At 47.2% G+C, this 26,629-nt stretch overlaps 8 protein-coding genes and 1 long non-coding RNA gene across 14 annotated transcripts; 5 read left to right on the forward strand and 4 right to left on the reverse strand.

Annotated features, from left to right (window-relative positions):
* Positions 1 to 282: 282 nt before the first annotated feature.
* Positions 283 to 1,957, reverse strand: LOC9654655 (R3H domain-containing protein 1). Its single transcript, XM_024688357.1, has 7 exons — positions 1,803 to 1,957; positions 1,673 to 1,750; positions 1,534 to 1,605; positions 1,366 to 1,472; positions 898 to 1,313; positions 774 to 848; positions 283 to 725 (listed from the first exon to the last, which is right to left on the reverse strand). Exons 1-5 carry the CDS (start codon positions 1,943 to 1,945, stop codon positions 919 to 921), a joined length of 795 nt encoding a protein of 264 aa, XP_024544125.1. The 5' UTR covers positions 1,946 to 1,957; the 3' UTR covers positions 283 to 725; positions 774 to 848; positions 898 to 918.
* Positions 1,958 to 2,064: 107 nt separating this feature from the next.
* Positions 2,065 to 3,394, forward strand: LOC9654656 (GDSL esterase/lipase At1g71250). Its single transcript, XM_002983149.2, has 5 exons — positions 2,065 to 2,296; positions 2,353 to 2,480; positions 2,546 to 2,779; positions 2,837 to 3,092; positions 3,143 to 3,394. Exons 1-5 carry the CDS (start codon positions 2,065 to 2,067, stop codon positions 3,376 to 3,378), a joined length of 1,086 nt encoding a protein of 361 aa, XP_002983195.1. The 3' UTR covers positions 3,379 to 3,394.
* Positions 3,388 to 5,523, reverse strand: LOC112351116 (pentatricopeptide repeat-containing protein At4g02750-like). The gene has a single exon (XM_024688429.1). It carries the CDS (start codon positions 5,502 to 5,504, stop codon positions 3,426 to 3,428), a length of 2,079 nt encoding a protein of 692 aa, XP_024544197.1. The 5' UTR covers positions 5,505 to 5,523; the 3' UTR covers positions 3,388 to 3,425.
* Positions 5,524 to 5,709: 186 nt separating this feature from the next.
* On the forward strand, positions 5,710 to 7,667 carry LOC9654457 (armadillo repeat-containing protein LFR). 2 transcript variants are annotated; one of them, XM_002983150.2, is made up of 8 exons: positions 5,710 to 5,943; positions 5,997 to 6,160; positions 6,223 to 6,365; positions 6,432 to 6,673; positions 6,730 to 6,829; positions 6,896 to 7,034; positions 7,084 to 7,211; positions 7,268 to 7,667. In XM_002983150.2, the coding sequence occupies exons 1-8, from the start codon at positions 5,724 to 5,726 to the stop codon at positions 7,518 to 7,520; spliced, it is 1,389 nt and encodes a 462-aa protein (XP_002983196.1). In that variant the 5' UTR covers positions 5,710 to 5,723; the 3' UTR covers positions 7,521 to 7,667. The 2 variants fall into 2 exon arrangements, with proteins under 2 accessions (XP_002983196.1, XP_024544187.1); XM_024688419.1 differs by having other exon boundaries at positions 6,223 to 6,673.
* Positions 7,668 to 10,677: 3,010 nt separating this feature from the next.
* Positions 10,678 to 12,528, reverse strand: LOC9654458 (heat stress transcription factor A-2e). Its single transcript, XM_002983275.2, has 2 exons — positions 12,086 to 12,528; positions 10,678 to 11,936 (listed from the first exon to the last, which is right to left on the reverse strand). Exons 1-2 carry the CDS (start codon positions 12,446 to 12,448, stop codon positions 10,833 to 10,835), a joined length of 1,467 nt encoding a protein of 488 aa, XP_002983321.2. The 5' UTR covers positions 12,449 to 12,528; the 3' UTR covers positions 10,678 to 10,832.
* An 80-nt stretch (positions 12,529 to 12,608) lies between these two features.
* On the forward strand, positions 12,609 to 13,478 carry LOC112351092. Its single transcript, XR_002993992.1, has 3 exons — positions 12,609 to 12,674; positions 12,743 to 13,316; positions 13,388 to 13,478. It is a non-coding gene; the product is annotated as an uncharacterized LOC112351092 (long non-coding RNA).
* A 58-nt stretch (positions 13,479 to 13,536) lies between these two features.
* LOC9654657 (glycerol-3-phosphate 2-O-acyltransferase 6) lies at positions 13,537 to 15,319 on the reverse strand. Its single transcript, XM_002983276.2, has 2 exons — positions 14,507 to 15,319; positions 13,537 to 14,437 (listed from the first exon to the last, which is right to left on the reverse strand). The coding sequence occupies exons 1-2, from the start codon at positions 15,119 to 15,121 to the stop codon at positions 13,568 to 13,570; spliced, it is 1,485 nt and encodes a 494-aa protein (XP_002983322.1). The 5' UTR covers positions 15,122 to 15,319; the 3' UTR covers positions 13,537 to 13,567.
* Positions 15,320 to 15,411: 92 nt separating this feature from the next.
* LOC9654658 (Werner syndrome ATP-dependent helicase homolog) lies at positions 15,412 to 17,532 on the forward strand. 5 transcript variants are annotated; one of them, XR_002993991.1, is made up of 7 exons: positions 16,123 to 16,266; positions 16,330 to 16,385; positions 16,654 to 16,805; positions 16,966 to 17,057; positions 17,115 to 17,140; positions 17,193 to 17,253; positions 17,322 to 17,532. XR_002993991.1 is itself a non-coding variant. In XM_024688311.1 (5 exons), exon 1 carries the CDS (start codon positions 15,429 to 15,431, stop codon positions 16,125 to 16,127), a length of 699 nt encoding a protein of 232 aa, XP_024544079.1. In that variant the 5' UTR covers positions 15,412 to 15,428; the 3' UTR covers positions 16,128 to 16,266; positions 16,330 to 16,385; positions 16,654 to 17,140; positions 17,193 to 17,253; positions 17,322 to 17,532. The 5 variants fall into 5 exon arrangements, 4 of the variants coding, with proteins under 4 accessions (XP_024544079.1, XP_024544077.1, XP_024544080.1 ...); XM_024688311.1 differs by having other exon boundaries at positions 15,412 to 16,266; positions 16,654 to 17,140; XM_024688309.1 differs by having other exon boundaries at positions 15,412 to 16,266; positions 16,654 to 17,057; positions 17,115 to 17,253.
* A 404-nt stretch (positions 17,533 to 17,936) lies between these two features.
* LOC112351070 (thaumatin-like protein 1) lies at positions 17,937 to 18,506 on the forward strand. The gene has a single exon (XM_024688232.1). It carries the CDS (start codon positions 17,937 to 17,939, stop codon positions 18,504 to 18,506), a length of 570 nt encoding a protein of 189 aa, XP_024544000.1.
* Positions 18,507 to 26,629: the final 8,123 nt, after the last annotated feature.

Here is a 26,629-nt window from a genome sequence, read left to right on the forward strand (position 1 = left end):
GCTCCTCGTAGCCCAGGAGGAGCAGCAGCTCCCTGGCCAGCCTCCACACCGAGAGCTGCGTGGTTCCATTGATGCACTCGGGGATGTAGGCGTTGAGCCAGTGAACGTGGCGAACATCGGCTATGAGGTCCTTCATTTCGCACACCATTTGCTCGTACTCGTCTTCTGCTAGAGGGGAGAAAAACTCTACGTCACGGAACCTCACCTGGCACCTCTCTATGGTTGCCATCTCCTTGGGAACCAACCCTAAATTCTAGCTCGAACATCACACTACAAAATGGGTTTACAAAATGGGAGATTAAAAGATTTTATTCTAACACCCTCTGGAGTCTTTGTTCTGGCATCTCACTATCAGGAGCTCCTGCGAGAATCGTTCAAAGCACGAGCAACGAAATTTTGTGCTTGTCCTGATTTGAGCTAGAACTTTAGAATAAAAGATTGAAGCTTATCGTTTCTAGTGCCCGTGAACCACCTAAAAGATATCGTATCTCAATAGTCCGAACTCGTGAGATTTGGATTCGATATAACTGATACTGGAAAGGCACAAGAATACACAAAAGAAAAGGAGGAGAAGGAGAAATAAAAACAATACCTCCTGCGAGAATATCTCTCGACAAAATATCTTCGACTTTGAAGGAAGATACGATGGAGGGAACGTCCAAGGTTTCGAAGCTAACCATCACTCTTTTTCTTTGTTGCTCTCCACGAACCCGTGGACAATGCCGCTGAGAAAATACCAACAACGTTTAGCCGAGAAAAGGGAAAATCTATACCTTTGCGGGATCCCAGACACTATAGCTTGTACCGCCAGGAAAACTGCGTCTTCCCAGTCGCGAAACAGCATTGGCCTGTGAAGACCACCGTCACGGCTTTGAATAGCAACTCGGGGACAATTACCTGGAAGTGAAGTCGATTGCTTCATCTCTTTTTCCCTTCTTGGATCCCGAGAGCTTTGGACAGAAGCCTGCTCGCTGCTCTACCAGGCATGTCCGGCCGACGAGCATTCCTTGTTCTGGAACACGTCTCACCAGTGCTGCCGTCTTGGTCGGGAGGTTTTTCAGGCGAGCAGCTAGTGTGTTGTTCAGGACGCCTTTGAGCGCTGCTCTTACCCAGTGCGTGAGTGATCATTCTGTGCGCTACCGCAGGAACAGTCCTTGGGGATCTTACGCTTGAGTCGCCTGCTTCGTCCGAGGCAACAGTGCTGGTGCTGGTCTCGCAGGACGAGAAGATGCGTTCTCTTGCCGAGAGATATGCCGCCTCTCTCTCCTCCAGAGACGTCACGACCGGATTCTCGTTAGAAGTGAATTGTTTCTCTGAAACATAAAACTTACTCAAAGCCTGATCCAAGATCTATCCAAACCATACCAGATGCTTGCATAGCAGAACGTTTAAGTAGTGTTCGAGACGAGCTGCTGGCTATCGAGCATGAATCTTCGAAAGCGTTGAGTAGGTCGCTTAGCAACACGGACGGTCTAGACATGTCTTTGATTCGTTACCAAAAGAAAGAAAATACGATAGAGAAGTATTGCTTACATGGACGAGTCCTCGCATTTTGCGACCACCAAATGCCTGCCATCTCCCTCACCCACAGACTCGTGCGCTAGGCTGCAAAAACGAAGAAGAAAAGCTTTTATACGTGAATTCTTTCAAGTTTTAGAGCAAAGATTCTCACCCATAGACGTCCGCCAAGCGATGGAGAAGCATCCGGTGATAAGAAACCATCGGCGTAAGCTCCAGCAACTCCCTATCACTGGAAAATCACAGATGAATCCACCAGAAAACACAAAAAATCCCTCGCTTGCCTGGATGGATCCAAAAACTCCACAAACGCTTCCTCCGCCGCCAGCAGCAGATGCTTGGTGTGGAGATTGTTCCTGACGAGAGACGCGAGCTCCTCCACCTGCAAATCGCTCGCATTTGGACACGCATTGGCGCTCACCTCCATTGATAAACCCTAACCCTGATAATAGCATATTCTTCCCGGATCCGCGTTATTGAAATAAAGAGAGGCGTTTGGGGATATTCGTATCCAGTCTTTGAGTGTATTCTTTGGGGCTTTTGTGGATGGCTCTAGCGACGCTACTGCTGATTGTTTTGGTGAGAAATCCATGCATTGTGGCACTGGCAGCTGCTGCTCCAGCATTTTTTGTGTTTGGAGACTCGAGCGTCGACACGGGGAATAACAATTTCATCTCAACTTTGATCAAGGCCAATTCTCTGCCTTATGGTATGAATTTCGATCCACCAGGTGCTACAGGGAGGTTTTCCAATGGCAAACTCGTGAGTGATTACATAGGTGGGACTTGCATAAGTTTTGAGATCATGGATTTTCCCACTTTCTTTCTCTATCAGCCGAGTTTCTTGATCTTCCGTACCCTGTCAACTTCTTAGATCCCGGTGTTTCGCCTTGGGATTTCTTGAAGGGTGTCAACTTTGCAGCAGCAGGGGCTGGACTACTTGACAGCACTGGCTTCTCGCGAGTAACATTGATAATCATTCATTCGTGATCGAAGGTCTTTCTAAGGTTTTTATTTTCTTTCCAAAGGGAGTGAGATCATTCACAAAGCAAATCAAAGAGTTTCAGAAGGTGGTGAAGGTTCTGGAGTCTCTGGCTGGCAAATCCTCTACGCTGGATCTGCTTTCTCGGTCGATTTTTATAATTAGCTTTGCTGGGAATGACTTGGCAGCCAATTATCAGTTAAATCCATTCAGGCAGATGTTTTACAACCTCACACAATTCGAGTCGCTGCTTATAAACCAGATGTCTCGTTCGATCCAGGTGAGAATGATAGCATAACAATAGTTTGCTACAAGCAACCTTCTACATAATGTCTAGACTCTTCATGCTTATGGAGCTCAAAAGTTTATCATCGCTGATATTCCACCTCTGGGATGCACTCCTGTGGAGCTCATACTGCACGGAGCATGCAAAGGAAGATGTGTTGCAAGTGTTAACGAGAAAATTCGGAGCTTCAACTCAAAGACAAGTGTTTTCTTTTCCAAGCTCAGAGCAGTGCTCAAGGACTGCGATTTTCTACACCTTAAGAGCTACACTATTGTACAAAGGATCTTGGAGAATCCAAGCACTCATGGTAAGTTCTTTAAGCTTGTGTTGATAATTGTTCTTTGCTTTTCATCGCAGGACTAAGGCATGCCAGTAGAGCTTGTTGTGGAAATGGTGGCCATTACAATGCCCTTGGACCTTGCAACTGGTTCATATCTTCCGTATGTGAAGATCCAGATTTATATGCCTTTTGGGATATGGTTCATCCAACTCAAGCTCTCTATAAGCTTGTGGCCAACGAAGTCATCTTTGGATCCCCAAACTCCATCTATCCTTTCAATCTAGCACACCTTGTATCCAATATGCCACAATAGTAATGTGTATAGTTTTACGTAATATTCACAGGTTTTTCGTATAATTCTCAATCCTTGTTGACAGAGACCTCTTTGTTCTTGTCACTATTGTTGTTGTTGTTGAAGTAGATGCTGGCAAGAAGAACATAAGCTGGCGCGTTTCTCGAATCTAACGCGAGAATTCCCCTCGTGGCATTAAAACCGACAGCGGTGTGATCCTCTCGGTGCAGCCTACATGCCCCCAGCAGCGATCTCCAGTCCCAAACGTCAGGAACAAACGGCATGCTTGCAACGAGGTCTTGGGCATCGCCCAAGTATCCTCCCCTCCCAAGAACATCCACCATGCAGCAGAAGTGGAGCTTCTTTGCTCGGATCCCAAAATCGATGCTCATCGACACAAAGCACGACCAGCTCGCGTGAACTTCCCCGAGCCGGCTGCAAGCAACCAAGATGCAAATGAAAGACACTTCGTCCGGTTTGCAAGCCGAGCTGTGCATGTTTTGGAAGAGCTCCAGCGCTTCGGTCGACTGTCCGTTTTGAGCATAAGCCACGAGAATTGCATTCCACGAGACCGAGTCGTGTTCGAGCATCCCATTAAAAATGCGTCTCGCTTCTGCGAGATGGCCGGCATGAGCGTATGCCGAAAGGATCGAAGTCCACACCATTGCGTCTCGTCCTTCCAAGCCATCGAAGATCATCTTTGCTGCCTCCAGATGCCCGTTTAGCGAGTAAGCCGCCACAATCGCGCTGAAAGAGACACTGTTTTTCGTCTCGATGGTGTCGTAGATCACTTTGGCCTCCTCCACATACCCGTTGTATGCATACCCGGCTAGCATCGCATTTGAAAGCACGATATCTCTCTCGTGTACTTTGATGTCGTCAAAGATCCTCCGGGCCTCCTCGAGGTGCCCGTTGTGAGCATAAGATCCGAGCATCACAGTCAAAGACACAAGGTTGTGCTCGGGCATCCGATCAAACATCCTCTTGGTTTTGTTCATCAATCCGCTCTGGGCATACGCTGAGAGCATCGACGTCCATGAAACAATGTTGGTCTCTTGCATGCCATCGAAAACTCCCTTTGCATTGTCAACTTCTCCTTGCAAAGCAAAGCCAGCGATCATCGCAGTAGAAGACACGAGATTGTGCTCCGGCATGGATTCAAACATTTGCTTTGCTTGCTCGATATCACCATTCTCTGCAAATGCAGCCAGCATGATCGTAAGCACCACCAGGTTTCTCTCTTTCAGCTTGTCAAAAGCTCCCTTGGCAAGAGCTAGATGCCCGCTTTGAGCATAAACAGAAACCATACAAGTCCACGAAACTAGATCTCTCTCTTTCATCTCCGAAAATACAAACTCCACCTTCTCCACCTCTCCCAGATCTCTGTACAGGCCTAGCATTGCATTCCACGACACAAGGTTCCTTTCAGGCATGGAGTCGTAAATTTGTTTTGCCTGAGAGCTATGCCCGTTTTGGGTATATGCACATAACATTGCGGTCCAGCACACAATATCCCTCTCGGGCATTTGATCAAATAGATCTTTTGCATCACCAACTTTTCCGCTCTGAGAAAACCCAACAAGCATGCACGTACACGATATAAAATCCCATTCAGGCATTTTCTTAAACACTTGCTCAGCTTCTTCGAAAAGACCAACGGCGGCATTTGCAGTAAGCATCGCCGTCCACGACACAAGATCTTTTTCTTGCATATGAGAAAAAATTGTCTTTGCTGCTTCAATGTTTCTGCTTGATCCATAGGCATTTAACATTGTGTTCCAAGAAACGAGATCCCTTTCCGGCATTCTCTCAAATAAGTCTTTAGCTTGCTCAAGATCCCCTTGATGGGCATAAGCGCTCAACAGCGTTGTCCACGACACCAGGTTGCGGTGTGGGATCTCATCAAACAGCTGCTTGGCATGCTCCATTTTGCTGCTTTTGGAGTAAGCAGCGAGCATCAAAGCCCATGAGAATGTGTTTCTAGAAGTGATGGCATTAAAAACTTGGCGAGCTTCATCAGGAGCACCACACTTGCCATACATCTGGATTAGCATGTTATGCATAAAAACGTCATCGGGAGCAACGAGTGGAATAATTTGGACGTGAATCTCTCTCGCCCTAGACAGACTCTTGCATGACTTAACCATCTCCAGGCATGTGTTTCGATCCATCTTGGTTGCCTGACCATGTCAAGCTCCTTGTTCTTGACTAATTTTTTGAGGTTTAGAGGAAAATCATAATAGAAAATAGGATTAAAAGATGAATAAAACAAAATATAAATGATTACAATGCTTAACAGTAAAAGTAATTATTTAGACTCTATAATATTTCTTAAAAATTAGGGCATTGCAGTGAAAGCCCTAGCTATGGCGGGAGCGAGCGTGGGCGCGGGCAATGGCGTGGTTCTTGGCAAGCGCGCACGAGGAAATCCAAACTACTCGGAGCTGGGCACAGGCAATGCGGCTGCTGCCTCTGCTGGATCTGGCGGAGCTGCCGCTAGCGGAGCTTCTACCGCCGCTGGAAGCGGTGCCATTGGAACCCCAGTCTTGACGGGCCCGACCGTCCAAGTGCAGCTCACATTCGCCGGTAAGGATAGAGTTCTAGCAGCAAGAGGTGTTGATCGTATTTTTTCTTCACAGAGAAGAACAGTAAGAGGATTGTCATGGCTCTCCAGAGTGGCCTCAAGAGCGAGCTCTCGTGGGCACTGACCTCGCTCAATGTTTTATCTTTCAAGGAGAAGGACGATGGAAGGAAGGACGCTCTGGTGAAAATTCCTGGCCTACTCGATGCTCTCCTTCATGTGGTATTTGATTTAGTTTGTGCTTTCGTGATTTTGTGGCTCTGCTAAGGAACTGGACTTCGCAGATAGATGAGTGGAGGGATATATCCTACTCCAGTGACTCGAAAAAATCAGCGAGAAAGCGCACGCTTGGACTTCATCGTCCGACCACTGGATTTGGCCTCGAGTATGAGATTAACACGCATCACGATCCGCTCTATAGAATGCGGTATGTAAGGCTCTGTCTTTCTTATGCGCGCTCACTTTCTTTTCTTTTCTTGTTTAAATTTCCTAGCACCATGCCGGAGAGAAATCCAGAGAGCGTCACAGATGAGAAGAAGAATGCAGATTGGTGGTGGGACGAAGAGGGACTGTTCAACCTGGATGAAATCGGACGAGCTGAGCGGCAGCAGTGCGCTGTCGCAGCCTCAAATGTTCTACGGAATTTCTCATTCATTCCCGAGAATGAAATCCACATGGCTCAACACCGGCACTGTCTGGAAACTCTTGTTTGCTGCATGCAAGATCACAATACTGGTACAATGTCCAAGTTCTTGCTTTCTTTGACGGGAGAAAGTACTAACTACATACAGAGGACGAGGAGCTGGTCACTAACGCAGTGGAAACGATTCTTAACTTGGCAACGTTTGTGGTGCTGAGAATATTTACTGACCCGTCCAAAGGCCGGATCACGTAGGTAAACTGTGTTTTATGTCTAGAGTTAGAGAAGCTAACTTCCCATCGTCTTGCTTGGAGCAGGGAACAAGCTGCTGTACAAGCGATTGTGACAATGCTGGAATCACCAATCAAGCCCTGGCATTGCTCGGCTGCAGAGCTACTGGGAAGGCTCGTAGTAAACCCCGAGAACGAGCCATATCTTCTTCCATTTGCAACTCAGGTAGAGACTTTCGTGATAAACTCTGCCTGAGCGTTATGTGCACGGACAGATCTACAAGCGCTTGGTGGACATACTCAACTTTCCAGCGAGCGATTCTCAGGCAGCAGCCATAGCAGCATTGTATAACTTCGCGGAGGTGAATATGGACTGCCGTCTTCGGCTGGCAAACGAGCGATGGTGAGTAGCATTTCTTCGTTCACACGAAAGCTTTTCAAGCTTGGCTCTTTTCGCAGGGCCGTTGGGAGGCTCTTAAGGATCGTCCAGACGCCTCATCCCCTGCAAGAAGTGGTGAGAAAAGCAGCCCTGACGCTTGAGAGCCTTGCGTCAGAACCAGAGAACAGGTCTATACTTCTAGCTTACGAGCACACTTTTGCGGAGCTTGCTCTGACGGATGCCCGTACTTCGGACATGTTTGCGAGGATACTGTGGGAGCTGAGCTCCAGGACAGGATCCAAGAGCTCTGCTCGTGGAGTGTGGGGATCATAGCGAAAACGTAAGTCTAAGAACCAACCGATACAAAACTTATTGGTCCACCATCCCAAGTAACCATTCGATTCTGAATCATCAGAATTGTCACAATCATTCTGATTAAATGGAGTAGCCGACTTTTTGGATTGCAGACATTCCTTCAAACAATTGCACAAAGTTGATACATTTCTTGCAGCTGATTTATAGGCTTTGCTGCCTATATAGATGATGACATTCATAGGTTTGCTTTTGATGAGCTGTTCCAGCGCCGATTTTGAAATTTGCTCATGAATGATAATATTAATAAACTTTGATTACCAGAAAAGGAGAATAAATTAAGGAATATTCTAAAATATGTTTGAATATTTTAAAGTCTAACTATTAATTTTAGGGTTTTAATTATTTTTGTATTTCATAGGTGATTGGTAGCTTTGATTGTTTAGATATAACTTTTGCAACATCTAAAACTCTTTTGTTCCTATAGATTTTTTTTTTTTTCTTTTATTTTTCCTCTTCTTTTCATTCATTTTTATGGTAAAGTAACATACTCCTCTTTTGCAATAGCTTTCTCCTCCTCCTCACTCTAGAGTAATAATTGGTGTAGTTATATGATATTATGTAGTCATAGTTGAATAATCAAACTCAATTCATAACAACATTCATGGTGTGTGGTGAAATTATTCCTCTTGCTACCAATCTTTATATCTAGCCAGATTTCTTTTGTGATAATCTTAAGGATGATATTTACTTTTGGTTTAATCCCTATCAATTGGGATGATACTTAATATCTATACAGGTTTCCCACACATTTTCAAGGGATACAATGGCACAATGGTTTGAGTATACTATTTATGTGAATTCTTAGATGTCTTCAAGTTTGGATATATTAACGACTTTAATAATATTTACATTAGAGCTACTTGAGTTAGTTATGCAATCCTAGTGTTTGCTTCTAAAGCCTCTTATTTTATATGGAGCTGAATATATCAAAACAGATCAAAATAAGCATATTATTGCCAACACTATTAAAATTTTATAGAACTTCTATATACACTTGTCTTAACCACTCTGGATAACACTCTTCAAATGGCATAATGCTATAAGACATCATTTCTTCCATTTGTAATTGCACATTTAACCCTAATTTTGTAGGAGACGATCATGTTTCAATGGATTCTGACATTGTTGCTGCAAGTATTGAAAGACAAAGATAACGATATAGACGTGGGCATGATGTTTAGTACTAATCGTGTGATAAAATTGGCCAAATATATTTATGTTTTTAGTGTTTTCAATTTCGTATCTATCTTTTGAGTGGAAACTTTGACATCAATAACATTTTATTAGTGTTATTGTAGTAGAAAGTCTTGACAAATAAATTTTTCTAGGAAATAAGGAATAACACAAATAGTAGAGGGTTATTGTGTGAATAAATTGGTGACCCCTCCATCTTTCATTTGAGAGTACTATTAAGAGGTTCATTCAGCATTAATTTATTCAATATTCCCTTACTAAACTCTTTGTGTCATTAATAGTCATTGTGTTTGATATGCATTTTTCACAATGTGTAGAGTTAGATTTACTTTCTCTAGATGACTTTTGTGAGGCTCAAATGGTTGAACTGTAGATCGATACATTTGAAAATCTTATATCATTTATTAATGACTTACAATTTTAGTATTTATATTTTCAATATTGTCTTGAGGATGACCTTTTTTACTTTGTGAAGAATAATTATGATAATCATTTTTGGCTAGTGGTGCATTTGATCTTTATTTCATGATTTCTCCACATTTACCATGACTCTCTTATTCTATGTGGATATATAGGAAATCATGTAATTCAGAAATTATATAGATCTTTATATTGGCAAAAAATGCAGTGTGTGTCATTTGATATATGTATAACAACTCTTAATACTTCCCCTCGTGTTACAAAAAGATGGTTGAAGTCAATTGTAATATGTGAGTTGGTGGCATTTGATTTAATGGGTCTTTTTCACAATTGATTATTGAAAGTGAATATGTTGTTATTACTTTGAATTACTTTATTTGTTAGGTGGAAATTGACTGTTAGATTGGATTAAAAAAAGAGTCTCTTGCTAGTGCATTTATAACTATTATTGGATATTTCCTTTTCAATCAAATGGTGTTCCAACAATCTTATTTGGAGTGGCTTCTTTTGGATAATAGTTTTGTATTTATAGTTAAGGTATTTCATATTTTGATGTCTTAGTTTGTCTTAGTTTGTCTTAGTTACACTTTCACAAGTGCTTGTTATACACTAACAGATGGTTTAGTGGAATAACTCATTTGTATTTTCAAGAAGATAATTATAAAGTATATAAACTTTAAACATTTAAATTAAGATGGTTATTTATCATCTCTTCAATATGCATATATCACAAGGATATAATGTTTTGTTAGTGCTTCACCATAAAAACTTTTATATGGTTATAATTCTATATTACCAATAGAGCTAAATTTACTTTCATGAACTGCTAATGCTAGGTTTTGGGATTAATATCTCATAAATATTCTTCTATTGGTTCAAGTGGAATTTATTGAACATTTAGGCCATATACAAGTGGGATAGCAACAACATTACAATTCTCATAATTATTTACTTGTGAAATATAAAGTGGATAACTTGGTATTAATTCATTTTCCTAATCTTGCAATACATGATTTCCTTGTTTAGTGAAAGGGATAGTATCAAGTGTTTCAACTAGTTGAGCTACAAATTTATGAGGTTTATAATGACATTCAACAAATTATACATGTGCAATAAATAAAATGCTTCTTACAAAAAGATTAGAAATAAGTTCTATTGCATATAGATCTATTGATACCTCCTTTAGATATTTCTCTAGGTTCTGGTCCATGAATATAAAAGCCTTTTCATCTTTTTGAAAGGAGGTGATAATATGAGTTTTAAATGTATAACTACGATGTTGTATATTATTATTAGCAATCTAATATGCACATTTTTGTATTCCAAGCATTCACAAAAACATACAGATTTTAAGTCTATAGCAAATATATAGACAAATAAAGAATGAGTTAAATTTGAAGTAAATATATTATTATTAATATTAAAATAGTGCAAAATATGGTTTGCTTAATGGGTGTTAAGAAATTTTTTGTTTAAGAAAGGTAAACATACTTAGAAATTATAAATACAAAATTAATCTAAATCTGAATGTCCCATTATCAAAACTTAGTACTAAATTATCAGTATTTATGCTTTGTGTAAAAAATTGTAACTGAAATGTAATTAAAGGAGTAGCCCCTGCCTATATTCTGAAAAGATTTCCTACATAAAAACCAACTACGTAGTTGATGTAAGCTGGCCTATCTGCTCTGCGAGCTCGCTCACCTTGTCACCATTTTCGTCCCACCACTGGTTCGCATTTGATCCATCGCCCTCCACAAAATCGATGTTGTCGCTGCCACCCTCCCCCGCAACGTCCGCCAGGAACTGATCCCACTCGATGTCCATCATAAACTCGGGAACTCCCGAAGAATCCAGGCCACCATCCTCCTCCTTGGACTGTTCCTCGCCACCGCCACCACTGCCATCGCCACTCTCGCCCTGTTGCTGTTCCTCCGCCAAGGCCTCGAATCTCATCAAGCTCAGCGGGGACGCTGGAGCGATTTGCATGTCACCGCTATCGACCCGAGGAGGAGACGACAGCAAAAGATCTCCCATCATCTGGGCGGAATGCATCTCCGTGAGCGTCAGCCCTTTGCCGTCCTGTGCCGGATTCAAATCCAAGTCCCGGAAGGAAACCTCCATGTCCAGCTTCTTGGATCCCGCTGACGCCGATGGCGAATGCTCGGGAGAGTTGAAGAAATGCATGAGCATCGCCATGGGATCGTTGTTTGGCTGGTACTTGACGATCTGTCCCTCCCCCGGAGATGGAGTTTCGTCGACGACATCGCCACCATCGCTCTGCTGCTCGCTGCCGTCCTGCTGCTTTGGAAGCCTTCGCTTCTTTCTCGCGCTCGCGGCTAGCCTCTTCTTACTCTCGTTCTGCTGGACTAGATGCGCCAAAAAGCTCGGGCTTTGCATCGCCTTGGCCAGGAACGAGATCATCTGCTGCTGCCTTTGCTCGGTTACGTGAAGTCGCTGCAAGATCATCTGGAGATCGCTGTCCGTCTGCTGCTGCTGCTGTCGGAGTCTCACCAGTTCCGACATCAGGACGTTCTTGTCGCGTTTTAGCCGCTCAATCTCTCCTTCCAGTCCGAACTTGCCAACTTCCACGCACGCCGGCTTCGAGCTCGGCTGTGGCTGCGGTTGCGGTTGCTGGACCGCGGGTGGCTGATGAGAGGCCGACTTCTTCCTGTGAATGCCTTTGAGAAGCTGCTTCTTTCCTTTTAGAAAACCTTCGTTCCCAAACTCCCAGCGGTCGGGGTCAACTTTGCGAAATCCCTGCCACCAAAACACTCCACGTTAGCCACTATCTAAAGCAGTTCCTGTAGAAGCGGAAGAACTTTACTCTAGCATTTTTTAAAGAAAAAAATTTGGAGGAAGCATTGGAGCTTCTATCAATCCAACCAAGCAAACCTGGACAAACTTACATAGGTGTTGAGCTGCCGGACGAAGCTCGAGAAGTTGTTGTGCTTGAAGAACTTTGGGAGGAGCTGTTGTTGGAACTCATTGAGATTCCAGACAATGAAGCCATTCCCCGATGGGTTCCAGGAGACGATAGGATCGGTGGAAGGGTCCTCCACCATGTCGTAAGTCTTGTTGAGGAAAGGAGGCGGCGCGGAGTTTGAGGAATCCATCGGCTGCGCAGGAGGAAGAGGAGGACGAGGAGGACGAGGAGAGCTCTCGGAAGTCGCAGCGGTGGATTTTCGAGCCGAGGGAGATTTCGATCCAGGCACTGTGACTGTGGCGCTAGGACTGCGGACTGGCTGCGACCAGTTGGCGTTGGCTACCATAGCCCTGAGCGATGCGAGAGATCTCTAGCTACAAACCTCGGGGAATCGATTGCGCCGTGAGCACCGCTCCAAGAAGAGCAACCAAAACCCTAACAGGAGAGAGGGATTTCTTTGTTTAATATATTAAAAGCTTTCCTCTTCGCCGCGAAGAACCCTAACGCGCGCGAGCAAGGATTCCATTGCGCCGGCGCCATGTCGCGCTTAGATTCGTCGCGGATCTAGACTGGTAAGCGCTCGCATTCCTTGAAATGCCAGCATCGGCCATCACAAGGTCTCTAATCGCAACTCTTCCAGAGCATTTGATTCTTGATTTTCCCTTCCACTACAAATCTATAGATGAAGAACACTGTGAGTCTAGAAATCTAGAAACACAGTCTCCTTTCCTTTCCATCCAGATCACGAAACTAATGGATTTGATTTAACACGAGGAGATGACTGGAAAGCTCCACTGATTGAAAGCTATGGCGCCAGACATATGTCCCATTGCTACAATCCCCGCGAACCTCACTACAAATCTCAGGTAGCCATCTCGCAGCTCTCTAAGCTGCAAGACCATCCATTTCACTCGAGGACGCATCACTTTGAGCCCCCAAACTCTCGTCCTTGTTCTTCCCAGCTTCACGTACCTCCTCCTCCTTTGCATCTTTAGCTTCCTCCTCTCGTAAAGCCTCTCCCACTTCCTCCTCGCCAGCCTCCCACATCTCTGGATTCCACTGCAAAGCCGTCCCAGAACGCTCCTCCTCCGCCTCCACTGCTGCATTCTCACGCTCGCCGGCGATGATCGACACGACAACGCACTCGACAAGCTCCTCGGGAGAAGGAGAAATGGGAGCGCGGCCGATCGATCATCCAGAAAGTCGTGGCAAAGGTCGCAAGTTTAATCTTTTCTTCTCTCTTTTCTTTTCTCTCCACGGGCTACTGACAGCGACGCTCTTGCAGATCCAATTTGATTTGTTAAAAGTTGTGGGAGTCGCAGTCCCGCAAAAAAAAATTTATGAATGCATCACTTCCGCGACGCCATCGCTCTCAATCTCCAGTTAATTCAACTCAGTCACCCCCAAGTCCACTCCCGCTGACCAGGACAGTCCACTCTAGTCAACACACACCGCCGACACTCGCTCACGTTGACTTCTTGGACTCCACCGATCCGTCCGTGCCGACGAGCGCCTTGTACTTGTCCTTCCTCGTCAGATTGGTACACTCGAAATCCAGCACTCCCGCCAGAGCTCGCTGGATATGGTTTGCGACTTCGTGGGAGCTCTTGCCGCCCTTGCAAGTGAGCTCTTCCGGGAGCTGCTGGAGGAACGTTACCTCGTAGCTGGGGCTGGGATTCATGAAGAAGTAGAATGGGTCCATCCCCTTCCAGGCACGAGCAGCGGTGCCGTGGAACATGCTCATCCGGTTGTCCATGGCGACGGGGACGATATCGTCGGCCAGCTCCGCGAACAGTGCGCTGAAACGCAGCAGGAATGGCTCCCGGCACGTCGTTCCCTCGGGGCAGATTACCAGGTCGCCTTCTTTCAGGAGCTCCCGGATCTGAGCCGCGTCCTTGTCGCGGTTCCTGGAGAGAGCCACTGTTTTGATCGGGCTGAGGATCTCGGACAGTCGGGACACCGAGTAAGTCACGGCGGAGACGCCTCGGCCCAGCGCACACGACAGGAAGATTGGATCTAGCAGCGTCCGGTGCGAGCAGATGAAGAGGACGCCTCGGGAGTTCTTGGTGGCTCTCGGAGGTGGCGTTCCTTTCACGGTCACTCGGACTCCCAGCAGCCAGAAGGCATGGTACACGATTGACATGGGAAGCAGCGAGCCTGCGGCGATTCGGAGGCAGGCTAGAACGAAGCCGACGGGGATCCAGAGGAGGGTGACGAGAGCCACGAGTGGCGTCGGAAGCTGGACGAGACGACCATCGTGAAAGATGATGGGCTTCAGAAGCTGGGACTTTGGAACTGGCTCCACGTTGTTGCTTGGGGGGACGACGTATCCTTCCTGGATTGAGAGAAGCCAGCGTGAGAATTGCTAAGTCGCGGGAAGGAGGGACGATCTTTTGTTACGTACCTTGCAAAGCTTCATGAACGGGAAATCGGTCTGCCGATCGCCAAGTCCAACGTCTGGGAGCTGCTCGGGATCACAGGCCTGGAGCAAGGCCTTGGCTTTGTTCTCTCCAACTAGAACTCCGGGGCTCTTGACGAAACCGGTTGCTCGTCCTCGGCTATCCATCTCCAGCTCGGTTCCAATCACCTCGTCAGCACCTAGGAATTCCTTGCAGAGCGACTCCACCAAGATCCTGGGATTCGCTGTGACAACAATCTTCTTCCCAAAGGACGAGAAGACCTTCCACGTCTCGGGGTTGAGATCCTGGAGATAAAACCGCGGAAGAACACTCCGGGCGATGCATTCGATCTGAGAGACTGGAACACCCGCCAGGGAAGCGAAGATGAGGAGCTTGATTCCAGCGGCCTCGGAGATGAAGTGATAGAGAAGCCAGACGAGAGGCGAGACGAGGAGGAGCAGCCAGGAGCGCAAGATCCCCGACGTCTCGAAAGTGGTGAGGAAAAAGTATGGGAAGGAACTCCTCCCGCGCAGCAGCGTTCCATCCAGATCGGAGGCCACCGATTCGCTCTCGCGGCTGATTGTGCTGCTACACTTTTCGATGGGTGGAAACTCTGCCATAGCTGCGAGCTCGGTCGCTGCTCTTGAGATCTTTTGCCAAATCCCCTGGAACGAATTCCAATCACTGGCTTAAGTAGTGGGGCTCGACGATCAACTTCGATGGCTGGGAATTATCTTCGTGGGCAACGCCCCGAGAAATTTGAGCTGGGCATAGAGCTCACTATGTTCGCCACGGTGTCCCCAATGCCAAAAAGTGTTTTTAAATGTTTGAATCCAGCATCTTTGCAGCATATTCATTTGTGACCTAAAAGCATCTCGGAATATATGCTGTTTATAGAATGGGAGGGATTTAGGGTTTGCGGCGGCGATGAAGAGGCCGCAAGGAGGCGATGGGGCGATCTCCCCGCGCGACGAAATCGAGATTGTCACGAGTAGCAAGCGCAGGAAGGTATGGGATTACGTCTGCAAGAGGCAGCTGCTCGTCCACGCCAAGACGCGGCGGACGACGGTCATGGTTTTCGGCCGGAAGATCGATGTGGTGGTGACGAGCGATGCGGCGGAGATTGAGAGCTGGGTCTTGCGGCAGGAGGGGAGTGTCTTCGGGGTGGATCTCGAGTGGAAGCCGAATCGCGTCATGGGGGAGGAGAACAAGGTGGCTCTCATCCAAATCTGTGGAGAGACGGAATGCCTCATCGTCCAGATGTGCTACATCGACCAGATCCCGGACGCGCTGGTGGAGTTCCTCAAGAACTCGAGCTCCAAGGCCATGTTTGGCGGTGTTGGTGTGAAGAACGACGCGGAGAAGCTGGAGAGAGACCATGGCCTGGTGTGCAAAGGCACGGTGGAGCTGGGCGTCCTGGCCACCGAGAAGCTTGGAAACCAGCGGCTTAGAAACCAGGGGCTCAAGAAGATGGCCAGCATTGTGATTGGGCTTGGAATGGACAAGCCCAAGAGAGTGACGATGAGCAACTGGGAGAACCTCCACCTCAGCGATGCTCAAGTGAACTACGCGTGCGTCGACGCTTGGGTCTCGTACGCGATCTTGCAGAAGCTGCTATCGTCGTGATCCATGGACAGGTTTTTTCTCTCTTTTTTTTCTCTCTTCGATTGCGAGACTGTAGAAAGAGAGCTGGTGTAACACAGTGGCTGCACATTTTCGAGCGTGCAGCGATACTGTTTCCAGCAATCGTCCCCGATTTTACGAGGTAACTAAGTTACATTTATCTTGACTACGTTTGTGCTGTTCTCACGGTTCTTTGCGAGTATAGGCTGTGATGATAGATCGTGTTGGAATTCACCAGATCCTTTTGAGCCTTCGTCTAAGGTAGAAACTTGTTCGTTCTCGTTCGTAAGAACTCTTGAGCATTGTGGTCGTCCACTGTCATGTCTAGCTCTTTGAGAGGCTGTGATGAAAGACCCTCTGGGATTGTTGTGATCTTCCAGTGATCAAGATATACCAATGGATCCTTCTGAGCCTTTGCGTGTTTTTTTATGGGGTTCTACCAGTCTGTCTTTGCTTGCTCTGCATTGCGAACTGGTGTACAGATTTTTCACCACCTTACACTGGCTAGCTTTATACTTTTTATTCGCAGGATGGATATTGCTAGGTACTAGCTCCTGCTCGATCAACGTCTGTTGTAGGTGCAGGATGGGACGAGAGGGGAATTAAATTGCGCCTCACAGCACACCTGACAAACGGTGGAACACTGGCATTGTTTTACGCGCCTCACATTCAAGTCTCGAGGTACAAGCTTTGTTTTCTTTCTCATTTTATTCTATTCTAGAGTTTAGAGAGAGCAGCTGCTGCTGTGCTCTGACTGATCGGCCCCCCGGGTTTTAAATCCCTCTGCCTGCTCGCTTTGACTCACTGTCTTTGCTCGCTCTTGTTTTCTTTCTCCCTCAAGGCTCATCTCGAAAGCGCCGATGGTGAGGAATGGAAGTGAACTTCTCACTGCATCACTTGTCTCGCTGCTGCTGTCCGTGCTGCTGCTAACAGGTATCCCGGTTTATTGTTTCGGAGCTGAACGAGTGTGGATTGTTTCTGGTCTGGCAGCTCAGGGATTGGAGGATGTTGCTCATGTAAGCCTTGAAACTTTAGTCTCGTTTCATTTGAAAAGTTTCCAAACTTCAGGAAAGTCTGGAGAGTGCAAATCTAGTTCGTTCGCGCCGCTTGTTGCACAGGCCTCTGGGAGGTAAAGCCTTCAAAGCCTAGAAGATTTGGGAGTTTCCTAAAATCTTTCTTTCCTATCATTTCGAGCAGTTTGTGCAGCTCCTGGGCCCGTGTGTTCTGAAGGGGTGTTTGTGACTTGTGAGGTGGGAGGAAGAAGGGGATGTTTGTGCGGTTTGATCCACCATTGTCATCCCCATGTTTCGGGCTGCTATCTACACTCTGGAAGCAATGTAACTCACTGTGGGTTTTAAACAAAGAAACATATTTAAGTATTAAACAAAATATACATTTTTGTTCTGTTTTTCTTTTCTTAAATTGTTAAAACACTTATTTAAAACAGTACTTATACGATTGCGATGGAAAACACCCACAACAAGCGTACAAACTTAATTGCAGAGTTTCATGGCACCACAAGACTGCCAAAACAGAATATAGGATAGACAAAGCAAAACGAATGAAACTGAGAGTTGCATGGGAGTTCACAAAGTTCAGCAGCAAATCCTTGACTGAAATTCATCAAACCACGTGTACTCAATTCATGAGCATGATTTTCAACGTCTTGTGGCGCGAAGGAAATTTCGCACTTACCGAACTCACGGGTGGTGTTCAACGTTGCGTGTGGTCCACAACCTCTTTCCCCTGGACTATATAAATCCGCGTAGAAACTTGAAATATTATTAGAGAGGTATAGCATACACAGTTCCAATGGCAAGCTCTACTGCCATCCTCGTTGCTCTTGTTGCTTTAAGCCATTGTTTTGTAGCAATTCCACTCGCAGCAGCCACTTCCTTCAACGTTGTCAATCGCTGCGGGAGCTCGCAGAACATCATCGTCCGTGAGAACGCCGGGGGCCCCTCGATCGGAACCTCCGGATTCACTCTCGCCCCCGGCGCATCTCGCGGACTAAATCCTCCGAATCTCTGGGCGGGAAACATCGGCACTGGAACTCCCGGCCTCCTGGCCGAGTTCTCGATCAACAGCAACAGCAACAATGACTTCTATGACGTGAGCGCCGTGGATGGCTTCTTCATCGGCACTGGGATGAGCATCACTGGATCTGGCAGAGGTCTGATTTGCCGAGCGGAGGCAGCGACTTGTCCTCCCCAGAACAGGAATGGGAATACTTGTGCCAGTCCCAACCGGGACGATCCAAACTCTCAGTACGCGCAGAACGTCCGTGCCAGATGCCCGGATGCCTATAGCTGGTCTGGTGATAACACCAAGACTTTTGCCACTGGAACCGGAGGAACTTTCACCATTACGTTCTGCCCATGAGCGATGATATCAATCACTCACTAGTTAATAAATAAATTCTGGTCTTCTTATTGACTTGCCAAGGCAGCGGTATCACGTTTAAGAATGGGATTTATAGAAAACTTTCAAACTTCCTAAAACCCCATTCGCGGTAATGCGAAAAGCATGAACTTCCACGAGAAAGAGTTTCAAGGAAGAGGCGATGGGCATTGCGAGTCCTGCCACACCTTTAATATATATGAATGATGGTTTTGGGGGGGAAGGCGTCGCACAGAGGCACGGAAATGCCATTAGAAGGGGATGACTAGTCAATCCAGTTGATGCTTTGGGTAAAGGAAAACGGATCAATCACAAAAGCTTTCCAAAATTTTCTCACGTAGCACAGCGTGTGACAAATGTCTTCCATCAGAAAATCTAGGCGTCAATGATCTTGAGAGCTTCTTTTTACCGCTCTGGGCACATTTCGTAAGGCGATGCAGCTCCTCAAGGCGGTCCCAGGTACAGCGACACTGGCTGCTTTGGATTTAGCATCCAGGAACACATTGATCTTGCGATGGTGCTTGAGCTCTTGAGGAGTTGCAAATCCAAGGGCAGATCCTCTTCAAATTTCGTCATGACCATTTAATTGAAGCCCATGAGATTTGGTGGTGATAACAAAAGCCATGGATCGATCAAACTGGAGGCTATGTGCTTTCTTGGTCATGCCATCCTAAGAACCCTAATTTGAAAAAGTGCCCATCTTTTGTTGATAGGAAAGATTCTTAGTTTATTAATAGTAGTATTATTTCTATTTATTAATTTAATTGATCAAAATTTATAATTATAACAAGTTGTGAAGTCCAAGGATACAGCTATGATGTTGTATACTAATATTAGTGTTGTGGGATTTTAGTAACCATTCAATTGATTTCAATCTAGGCCATTCATTTTTGTATATAAATTAAGGTTTTTGGGCTAATTAATATGCATATTTTCTTAATGTTTGTGAGTGCATGGAATATGGAAAGGGAATATAGAAATGTGCATATCAATTACCCCAAAAACCTTTGCTTATATATAGGAGCGAGTGGTCCGGATTGAAACCAATCCAACGGCTACCAAAATCCCACTACGCTAATATTAGTATATGGCATCGTAGCCGTACACTTAGCCCTCATATCATCCCCTCCTCTCGGAATAATGGAAGGCCGTTAGGGTTCTCTGGTAGACGGGCTGGGATCTGGAGGAACATTAGGAGGAGGCATCGGCGGATCTATAGATGGTATTAACTGCTCCTGATCCCTTTGTATGAAGCGTTTCAACTGCTGCACATGCACAACCTCCGGAGGATTGGCCTACTAGACGTCATGCCGAACCTCATAAACTTGCAGTCCAAATTGCCGCAACACCCGATATGATCCTTTCCACTGCACAAGGAGCCCCTTAGATAAACCACATACCGTAAAATGGGGAAAACAGACTAACACCAAATCATCCACTTTGTACTTTGTAGGTGGACGATGATGGGAGTTGTAGCGCCGTTGTTGTCCCACTTGTATGCGGCCTAAGTGTTCGGCAGACTCTGCTCGGACAAGTGGAAGAATGCTTGTCAAATATTGATCCCACGACCTAGCAATGGGAGCTCGTGGCAATCGCGAAGGTAAACCCAGCTCCGTTGGTAATATTGGATCATGACCATATAGAAGTTTATATGGTGAAGCACCAACAACACTCTGTAAGCCACAAATTTTTCCTTTCCAATTTGCCAGCTTACCTCGTCTATCCGACCAACGCTGCCTTGGCTTGTGCTAAGTTCCCTTGCCAAGGTTCTCGCCTATTGTACCAGCTCCTACTTGGTCCTACTTGGTTTCAGCTACTCACTGCACGAGCAACGGAGTGTTAGCCATCCATCTACGGATTCCCAAATCTCTCCCAATCCCCCTCCCCGGGTTAGACTAGACTTAAGGTTCAGCTACACTCCCCGCAGGCACAAGCAGCCAAGCACACAAAGCCTCCAGGTTCCTAACACCCCTTGGTACAACAAGACTTGATCATGGGACCCTCTAAATCCCAAGCCTTGGGTGCAACACTTGCTTCGGGACGTCGGGGCGAAACACCGTGGCCTAACGGCCCGGTATGGGTACCTCTACCCCCCACTTCCATCCCGAAGGGAAGGACCAAGCCCCTAGGAAGGGCGAGGACCAATGAGCCGCATGGTACTCATGTGGGGCACCACTCCACATGAGCCGGGAGCACCGCAATCGGTTTCCCTTTCGGGAGTGGGAGCTGCTCTTGAGCACTTCCTTGGATGGCCCCTCCGGCACCAACCAAGTCCATACTCACTCCCACCCAAGGCCCCTCGGTCCCAGTCTCAACCTCAAGTCAGTTTGGAAGCCCCACTGGAGAGTCCCTTCAAAACTGGTTCCTGGACCTCACTATCCCTACTATACTTTTGGAACCCCCTGCAGCCCCCCCCCCCCCCCTGGGAGACGCACGCTTTAGGCTTTCACCCCTTGACCCGTATTAGTATTTGGACTTAGTCTCTGGCTCGATCTCGGACTCGATTTCGGATCCGACTTCGGATTCGGTCTCGGACTCGATCTCGGACTCGATCTCGGACCCGATCTCAGACCCGACCTCGGACTTGACCTCGGACTCGGTCTCGGACCCGATTTCGGATCTCAGATTCCGTCTCGAACTCGGTCCCCGAGTCGGCCTCGGACTCGATTCTGGACTCTATCTTGAACTCGGTCTCCGAGTTGGTCTTGGACTTGATCTTCGACTTTGGTCCCATCCGATGAACTCTTTGTCATTTTGGTCATTCTTTCGGGGTTCCTTTAGCCTACGACACCTCGGCGAGTTGGTTCCTTACAAATCCACCACCCATAGAAGAAGTTCGATGCCTACATCGAACGTCTCTTTTTTTTTTTATCCTACGACTTGTTGACCATGTCTCCAGGGGCATCCCCCCACTTAGCGGTGTGCCTAAGTTAGCCTCCCCGGCCAAGAGCCCATGACAACGGAATATAGGTGTCCCTATACTCCTCACCTCACCACGCCCTAGTATGGGGTCGGGACTTGAACCCAGCCTTGCTTTACTAGGGGGTTGGGACTCAAACCCAACCTCCGTAGAATACGTCTACGGATTCGACATCCTCGCAGAGAGTCAGGCGTAGCTCCCTACGCTTGGTCGACCTAGCTAACCCATGCTAATTAGCTTACCTTCGGCGCGCCTTCGGGTCCCAATATATGACATTGCTCAACTTCTCAAATTGATACTTTTAATTGAACTTTGCATAAGTACATAGAGTTCTACCTTGCAGAAATTCCTCCACTAGATCTCGCGCGTTCGCTAGGTTCTCCTCCGGTTCCCATGTTGCTTCGCAGTGTGGAAATCCTTTCCACTTCACATGGAACTCTCTCACCTCACGTCCTTGTCGCTTGCTCTTGCGCGCATTGAGGATGGCCTCCACTTCGTATTCCTCTTCCCCTTGAATAACCTCAGGTAAAGGTTTTACTTCGTCCTTGCGAAGCGGATCCTCAAAATACGGCTTGAGTAAGTTCACGTGGAACACGGGATGCATCTTCCCCATCTCTCAAGGAAGTCGGAGACGGTAAGCCACTTTACCGATTTGAGCCTCAATCTCGTAAGGCCCCGCGAACCTGCTTAAGGAACTCAAGATCAATTCATTTACAGGAATACATGCATATTTACCTTTGGGTTAACTTTTGGCTGATCCCACTTGGTAGCCTAAGGTTCTTGGTGTTCAGCCACACCTTCTCCCCAGCTTGGAACTCTACGTCCCGGCGCTTTTGGTTCACGTACTTGGTTTGCCTTTGTTGCGCCCATTTCAAGGAATCCCTCACTAGATTCCAAATGTTGAGTCTTTCCACCATGAATGCCTCCATTGCGGGTAGCTCTCCATGATACTCGGCCACACCGAGTTCCACAGGACCTTCAATAGCTCGCCCATTGATGACTTCCCATGGACTCACCCCAATACTCGAATGTGGTGAGTTGTTATAACACCTTTCCGCAAGTCCCAAATGACTTACCTAATCGGTCTGGTCTCCCGAGACATAGCATCACAAATAATCCTCCAGCTGCCTATTCACCCTTTCCGTTTGTCCATCTGTCAAGAAGTGTTAGTGCCACCAAACTTGACTTAATACCCCATACCTGTCTGTGGGTAATAGGCTATGCTGAATTTTAACTTGGTGCTATACTGTTCCAGGAGGGTCCTCCAGAACCTACTAGTGAAGATCTTATCTCGATCTGAGATGATCTCTTCTGGCCTTCCCCGCACTCGAACCACTTGTTCGAAGAACAGTTTCGCCACACCTTTCGCATCCACTTCTGTTGTGGTGGGTATGAAATGTGCCATTTTCAAAAATCGGTCCACCACCACGAATATCGCATCAAACCCCTCGCTTGGGGGAAGTCCCGTGATGAAGTCCATCGTAAGACATTTCCATGGACGATCTAGAATTGGGATGCTTTGCAACAAGCCCCCACTAGCCTTAGTCACGGCTTTGACCTGCTGACATGTTGGACATGTCTTTACATAGTCTTGGACGTCCTTAGCCATATCTGGCCAATGGTACGTCCTCTTGAGTAAGCCCATCGTCTTGGGCACTCTGCCGTGTCCCGCAAGAGATCCGTCATGACACTCTTCTAAGGCTACCTTCCTTAGTTCCCCTTCTGGAACATACACCCTCGTTTGCTTGTAATAGATGAGTCCGTTGTGTTCCGCATAGCCCATTTTCTCTTCCGTTGGCAGCTCACTTCTCTGGTGAGCTTCCCGTGCCTCTAGATTCCTCAGCAACACTTCTTGTGCTAGACCATCGTTCTTATATGTTGTCCGCACATCGTCCCAGAAGGTTGCTGTTGCGCTGGATATCGCCAACTTCAAGCTCGCTTTTCGACTTAGCGCATCCACCACGATGTTGCTCTTCCCAGGCTTGTACAGAATCTCGCAATCAAACTCGGCCAAGGCATTGGCCCACTGACCTTGTTTCCCTCTCAGGTCGGGCTGTGATAAGAAGTGTTTCGTTGCCACATTGTCCGTGTAAACCTTGAAGTGTCTCCCAAGGTAGTGTCGCCACTCCTTGAGCACCTTGACCACCGCGAGCAATTCCTTCTTGTGGGCAGGCCACTTCCGTTGAGCCTTGTCCAACTTCTTCTAGAAGAACGCTACTGGATGGTTGTCTTGCTTCAAAACTGCGCCCAACGCAAAGTCCGAAGCATCCGTGTCTACCTCAAAGTCCTTACCAAAATCTGGTAATGCCAACACGGGAGCCTTCCTCAACTTCCCTTTGAGGTGGACGAATGCTGCCGCGCATTCTGCTGTCCATACCATCTTCCCTTTTCTTGTTTGGTCCGTTAAGGGCAAGGCTACTCTCGAATAGTGTCTGATAAACTTTCGGTAGTAGTTGCATAGCCCCAGGAACACCCTCAACTCATGTACATTCGATGGTCACTCCCATTCCTGGATCGCTTGGACTTTCTCCGGGTCCACCTTGAGCCCGTCTTGGCCCACCACATGCCCGAGAAACTTTACCTCTTGTCGAGCAAAGTCACATTTGCTCTCTTTAGCATACAGTTTGTGTTCCCTTAGTTTCTCAAACACCTTCGCCAAGTGTTCGGCATGCTCCTCTAGCGTCTCGCTATAGATCAAGATGTCGTCGATATAGATGACCACGAAGTGATCCAGATAGGGTACAAAGATGTGGTTCATCAGCGCCGAAAATGTTGCCGGCGCATTGCATAGCCCGAAGGGCATCACCAGAAACTCAAAGCTCCCATACCTCGTTCGACAGGTTGTCTTCTCGACATCTTCCTCGGCTACCCTAATCTGGTAGTATCCTGACCTTAGGTCAATCTTCAAGAAGTATTTTGCCTTTCCCAACCTATCGAACAGGTCCTCAATTCTTGGCAAAGGGTACTTGTTCTTCTTTGTATACTTGTTGAGCAACCGGTAGTCTATGCACATGCACATAGAACCATCTTTCTTTTTCACAAATAACACCGGCGCCCCATACAACAACTTGCTCAACCTAACATACCCTTTGTCCACCAACTCCTCTAGTTGGCACCTGAGCTCCTTGAGTTCTTTTTCGTTCAAATGATAGGGGGGACGAACCACCGCCTCAGCACCCTCGACCAGCTCAATCTTATGTTCTATCGGTCGTGCGGGGGGCAACCCCGCCGGTAGCTCCTCCGGCATGGTATCCTGGAATTGGTCCAACACCCGCTGGATCACCAAAGGTACTTCTTCCGTTCCTGTCTTTTTGTCACTCTTCACCGAGAGTAAGCACAAAAAGGCTGCCTTAATTCCTTTGGTGAGTTGTCCTCTCATGGACACCAGGTTTAAGCAGGAATCTTTGGCCTTGCTTTGCCCTACCTTTAGATCCTAGGCCTCCACCCTAGATCTTCTTCCTTGGGCATTCGCCAGTACCACAAGGTTCCTATCTTGTCCATGCAGGGCTACCACGAATCGATTAAATCAATCCATTCCGAAGATCACGTTAAATCCCGCCATGTCCAACACGGTGAAATCCATGTCCACTTTCCATGTCCCTACTTCGACTCTCGCTTATCGAAGTACCTCATCGGTGCTTTGGCTACCTTGAACAAACTCTATAGTCCTTGGTTTGCCTAGCCGCTGCACCGTTAGTCCGGCTTGCCGGACTATGTCTGCAGCCACAAAATTATCCGAAGCACCCGTGTCAATAAGGATCTTAACAAAGTTACCTCCGAGCTTCCCTCGGAGGGCTAGTAGATGTCGCGAATGACTCTCTACCAAAGTTGCTCGTGTAATGAGTAACTTTGAGTTAGGGACTGGATCACATACCTCATTTTGGACTTCACCCGACTTGATGGCCATATTGGCTCTGGCCTTCTTCGGGTAGGGACATTCCCTCGAAAAGTGTCCCGCTTCACCGCAGTTGTAGCATACGTTGTTTCCCACGCTGCTATATGACTTGACCTTCTTATCCGTGGGTTTGTCTCTTTTCGCTTGACTCCCCCACGTACTCGCTCGTTGGCCACCGGATTTGCCTTTCTGGAACCCCGAGGACTCATTCTTAGAGAAACTCTTCTTGAATTTCCCCCTGCTATATGTTCCCCTTGGTTTGGCCCCTTTGCTAAACGTGGATCCCGACCCCGTCGTGTTCCCCTTTCGCAGGTTATCGTTGAAATGCACCTTGATGGCCGCATCCAACGCTTCCTTGTAGTTGGTTGGGTTCCACCGCATCACTTCACCGCGAGCCCAGGTTTGCAAACCTGATATGAAGGCATGGAACGCATCCATATCCCCCATGTCCATGACCAGTATCTTCTTTGCCATGAACCAATTCACATATTCTTGGATGGTTCCAGTCTGCTTCAACCTACTCAGCTCATCTCTCAGATGCAGAGTGGCATTCGGAGGAACGTATGTTGCGCGAATCCTCGCCTTCATCATGTCCCAAGTGGCCACCGGTCCTTCGTTGGCCTCCGTCGTTCTCCACCAAGACTTGGCATTATCTGCCAAGTATGGTTTTGCACATGGGACCTTCTCCGAGCTCGGTAATCGCAACGCTCGGAAGTAGTCCTCCATATCGTAAAACCAATCCTCCACCACCTTATAGTCATTCACTCCCTTGAAGACCGGTGGGGGCTTTGGTTTGTACTTGGGAATTGCCTGAGGCACTGATTCTACTTCGGTCTGTTTGACCTTGTTTGGTTCTGCCTCAGTCCCTGCCGAAGGGTCCGCACCTTCTGCGCTGCCAGCATCCGCAGTCTTTCTCTTTTTCTTCCGCTTCTCGTCACGCTTTAGCTTGCGTACAAGAGTCTCCAGCAGGGCATTGGTCTGTGCCAACTGTCCTTCTAGCACGTCCAATCGAGCCTTGGACGACTGAACCTCGCCACCGGACTCCTGTTTGGAAGTTTCCTCACTAGAGCCCTCCTCATGCAAGGATTCCTCATCCATAGCCTTTTGTTCGACCGGAGGCTCCAGCTCTGGTAGAGGTTCCGTCTCCGCCTGGGTTCGCTTACGCCCTGCCCTTGCCATCTCCCAGCAATCCGCCTCTATCCTTCGCTAGAACTGAGGAAAAGGCTCCAATATCAAATTGTAAGCCACAAATTTTTCCTTTCCAATTTGCCAGCTTACCTCATCTATCCG

The sequence above is a fragment of the Selaginella moellendorffii genome, unplaced genomic scaffold, assembly GCF_000143415.4.
Source record: "Selaginella moellendorffii unplaced genomic scaffold, v1.0 SELMOscaffold_57, whole genome shotgun sequence".
Taxonomy (NCBI): domain Eukaryota; kingdom Viridiplantae; phylum Streptophyta; class Lycopodiopsida; order Selaginellales; family Selaginellaceae; genus Selaginella; species Selaginella moellendorffii.

Bases quoted from the DNA above. Each gene is read 5' to 3' on its own strand.
- LOC112351070 (XM_024688232.1), top strand. From the start codon at position 17,937: ATGGCAAGCTCTACTGCCATCCTCGTTGCTCTTGTTGCTTTAAGCCAT.
- LOC112351116 (XM_024688429.1), bottom strand. From the start codon at position 5,504: ATGGTTAAGTCATGCAAGAGTCTGTCTAGGGCGAGAGAGATTCACGTC.
- LOC9654656 (XM_002983149.2), top strand. From the start codon at position 2,065: ATGGCTCTAGCGACGCTACTGCTGATTGTTTTGGTGAGAAATCCATGC. The intron at 2,297-2,352 runs GTGGGACTTGCA...TTTCTCTATCAG, and splicing joins ACTCGTGAGTGATTACATAG to CCGAGTTTCTTGATCTTCCG. The intron at 3,093-3,142 runs GTAAGTTCTTTA...TTTTCATCGCAG, and splicing joins GGAGAATCCAAGCACTCATG to GACTAAGGCATGCCAGTAGA.
- LOC9654655 (XM_024688357.1), bottom strand. From the start codon at position 1,945: ATGGAGGTGAGCGCCAATGCGTGTCCAAATGCGAGCGATTTGCAGGTG. The intron at 1,606-1,672 runs GTGAGAATCTTT...TCGTTTTTGCAG, and splicing joins CGCTTGGCGGACGTCTATGG to CCTAGCGCACGAGTCTGTGG. The intron at 1,314-1,365 runs GTATGGTTTGGA...TTTATGTTTCAG, and splicing joins TTCTGCTATGCAAGCATCTG to AGAAACAATTCACTTCTAAC.
- LOC9654458 (XM_002983275.2), bottom strand. From the start codon at position 12,448: ATGGTAGCCAACGCCAACTGGTCGCAGCCAGTCCGCAGTCCTAGCGCC. The intron at 11,937-12,085 runs GTAAGTTTGTCC...TTTTGGTGGCAG, and splicing joins TCCGGCAGCTCAACACCTAT to GGATTTCGCAAAGTTGACCC.
- LOC9654658 (XM_024688311.1), top strand. From the start codon at position 15,429: ATGAAGAGGCCGCAAGGAGGCGATGGGGCGATCTCCCCGCGCGACGAA.
- LOC9654657 (XM_002983276.2), bottom strand. From the start codon at position 15,121: ATGGCAGAGTTTCCACCCATCGAAAAGTGTAGCAGCACAATCAGCCGC. The intron at 14,438-14,506 runs GTACGTAACAAA...CTCTCAATCCAG, and splicing joins CGTTCATGAAGCTTTGCAAG to GAAGGATACGTCGTCCCCCC.
- LOC9654457 (XM_024688419.1), top strand. From the start codon at position 5,724: ATGGCGGGAGCGAGCGTGGGCGCGGGCAATGGCGTGGTTCTTGGCAAG. The intron at 5,944-5,996 runs GTAAGGATAGAG...TTTTCTTCACAG, and splicing joins AGTGCAGCTCACATTCGCCG to AGAAGAACAGTAAGAGGATT. The intron at 6,830-6,895 runs GTAGGTAAACTG...TGCTTGGAGCAG, and splicing joins CCGTCCAAAGGCCGGATCAC to GGAACAAGCTGCTGTACAAG.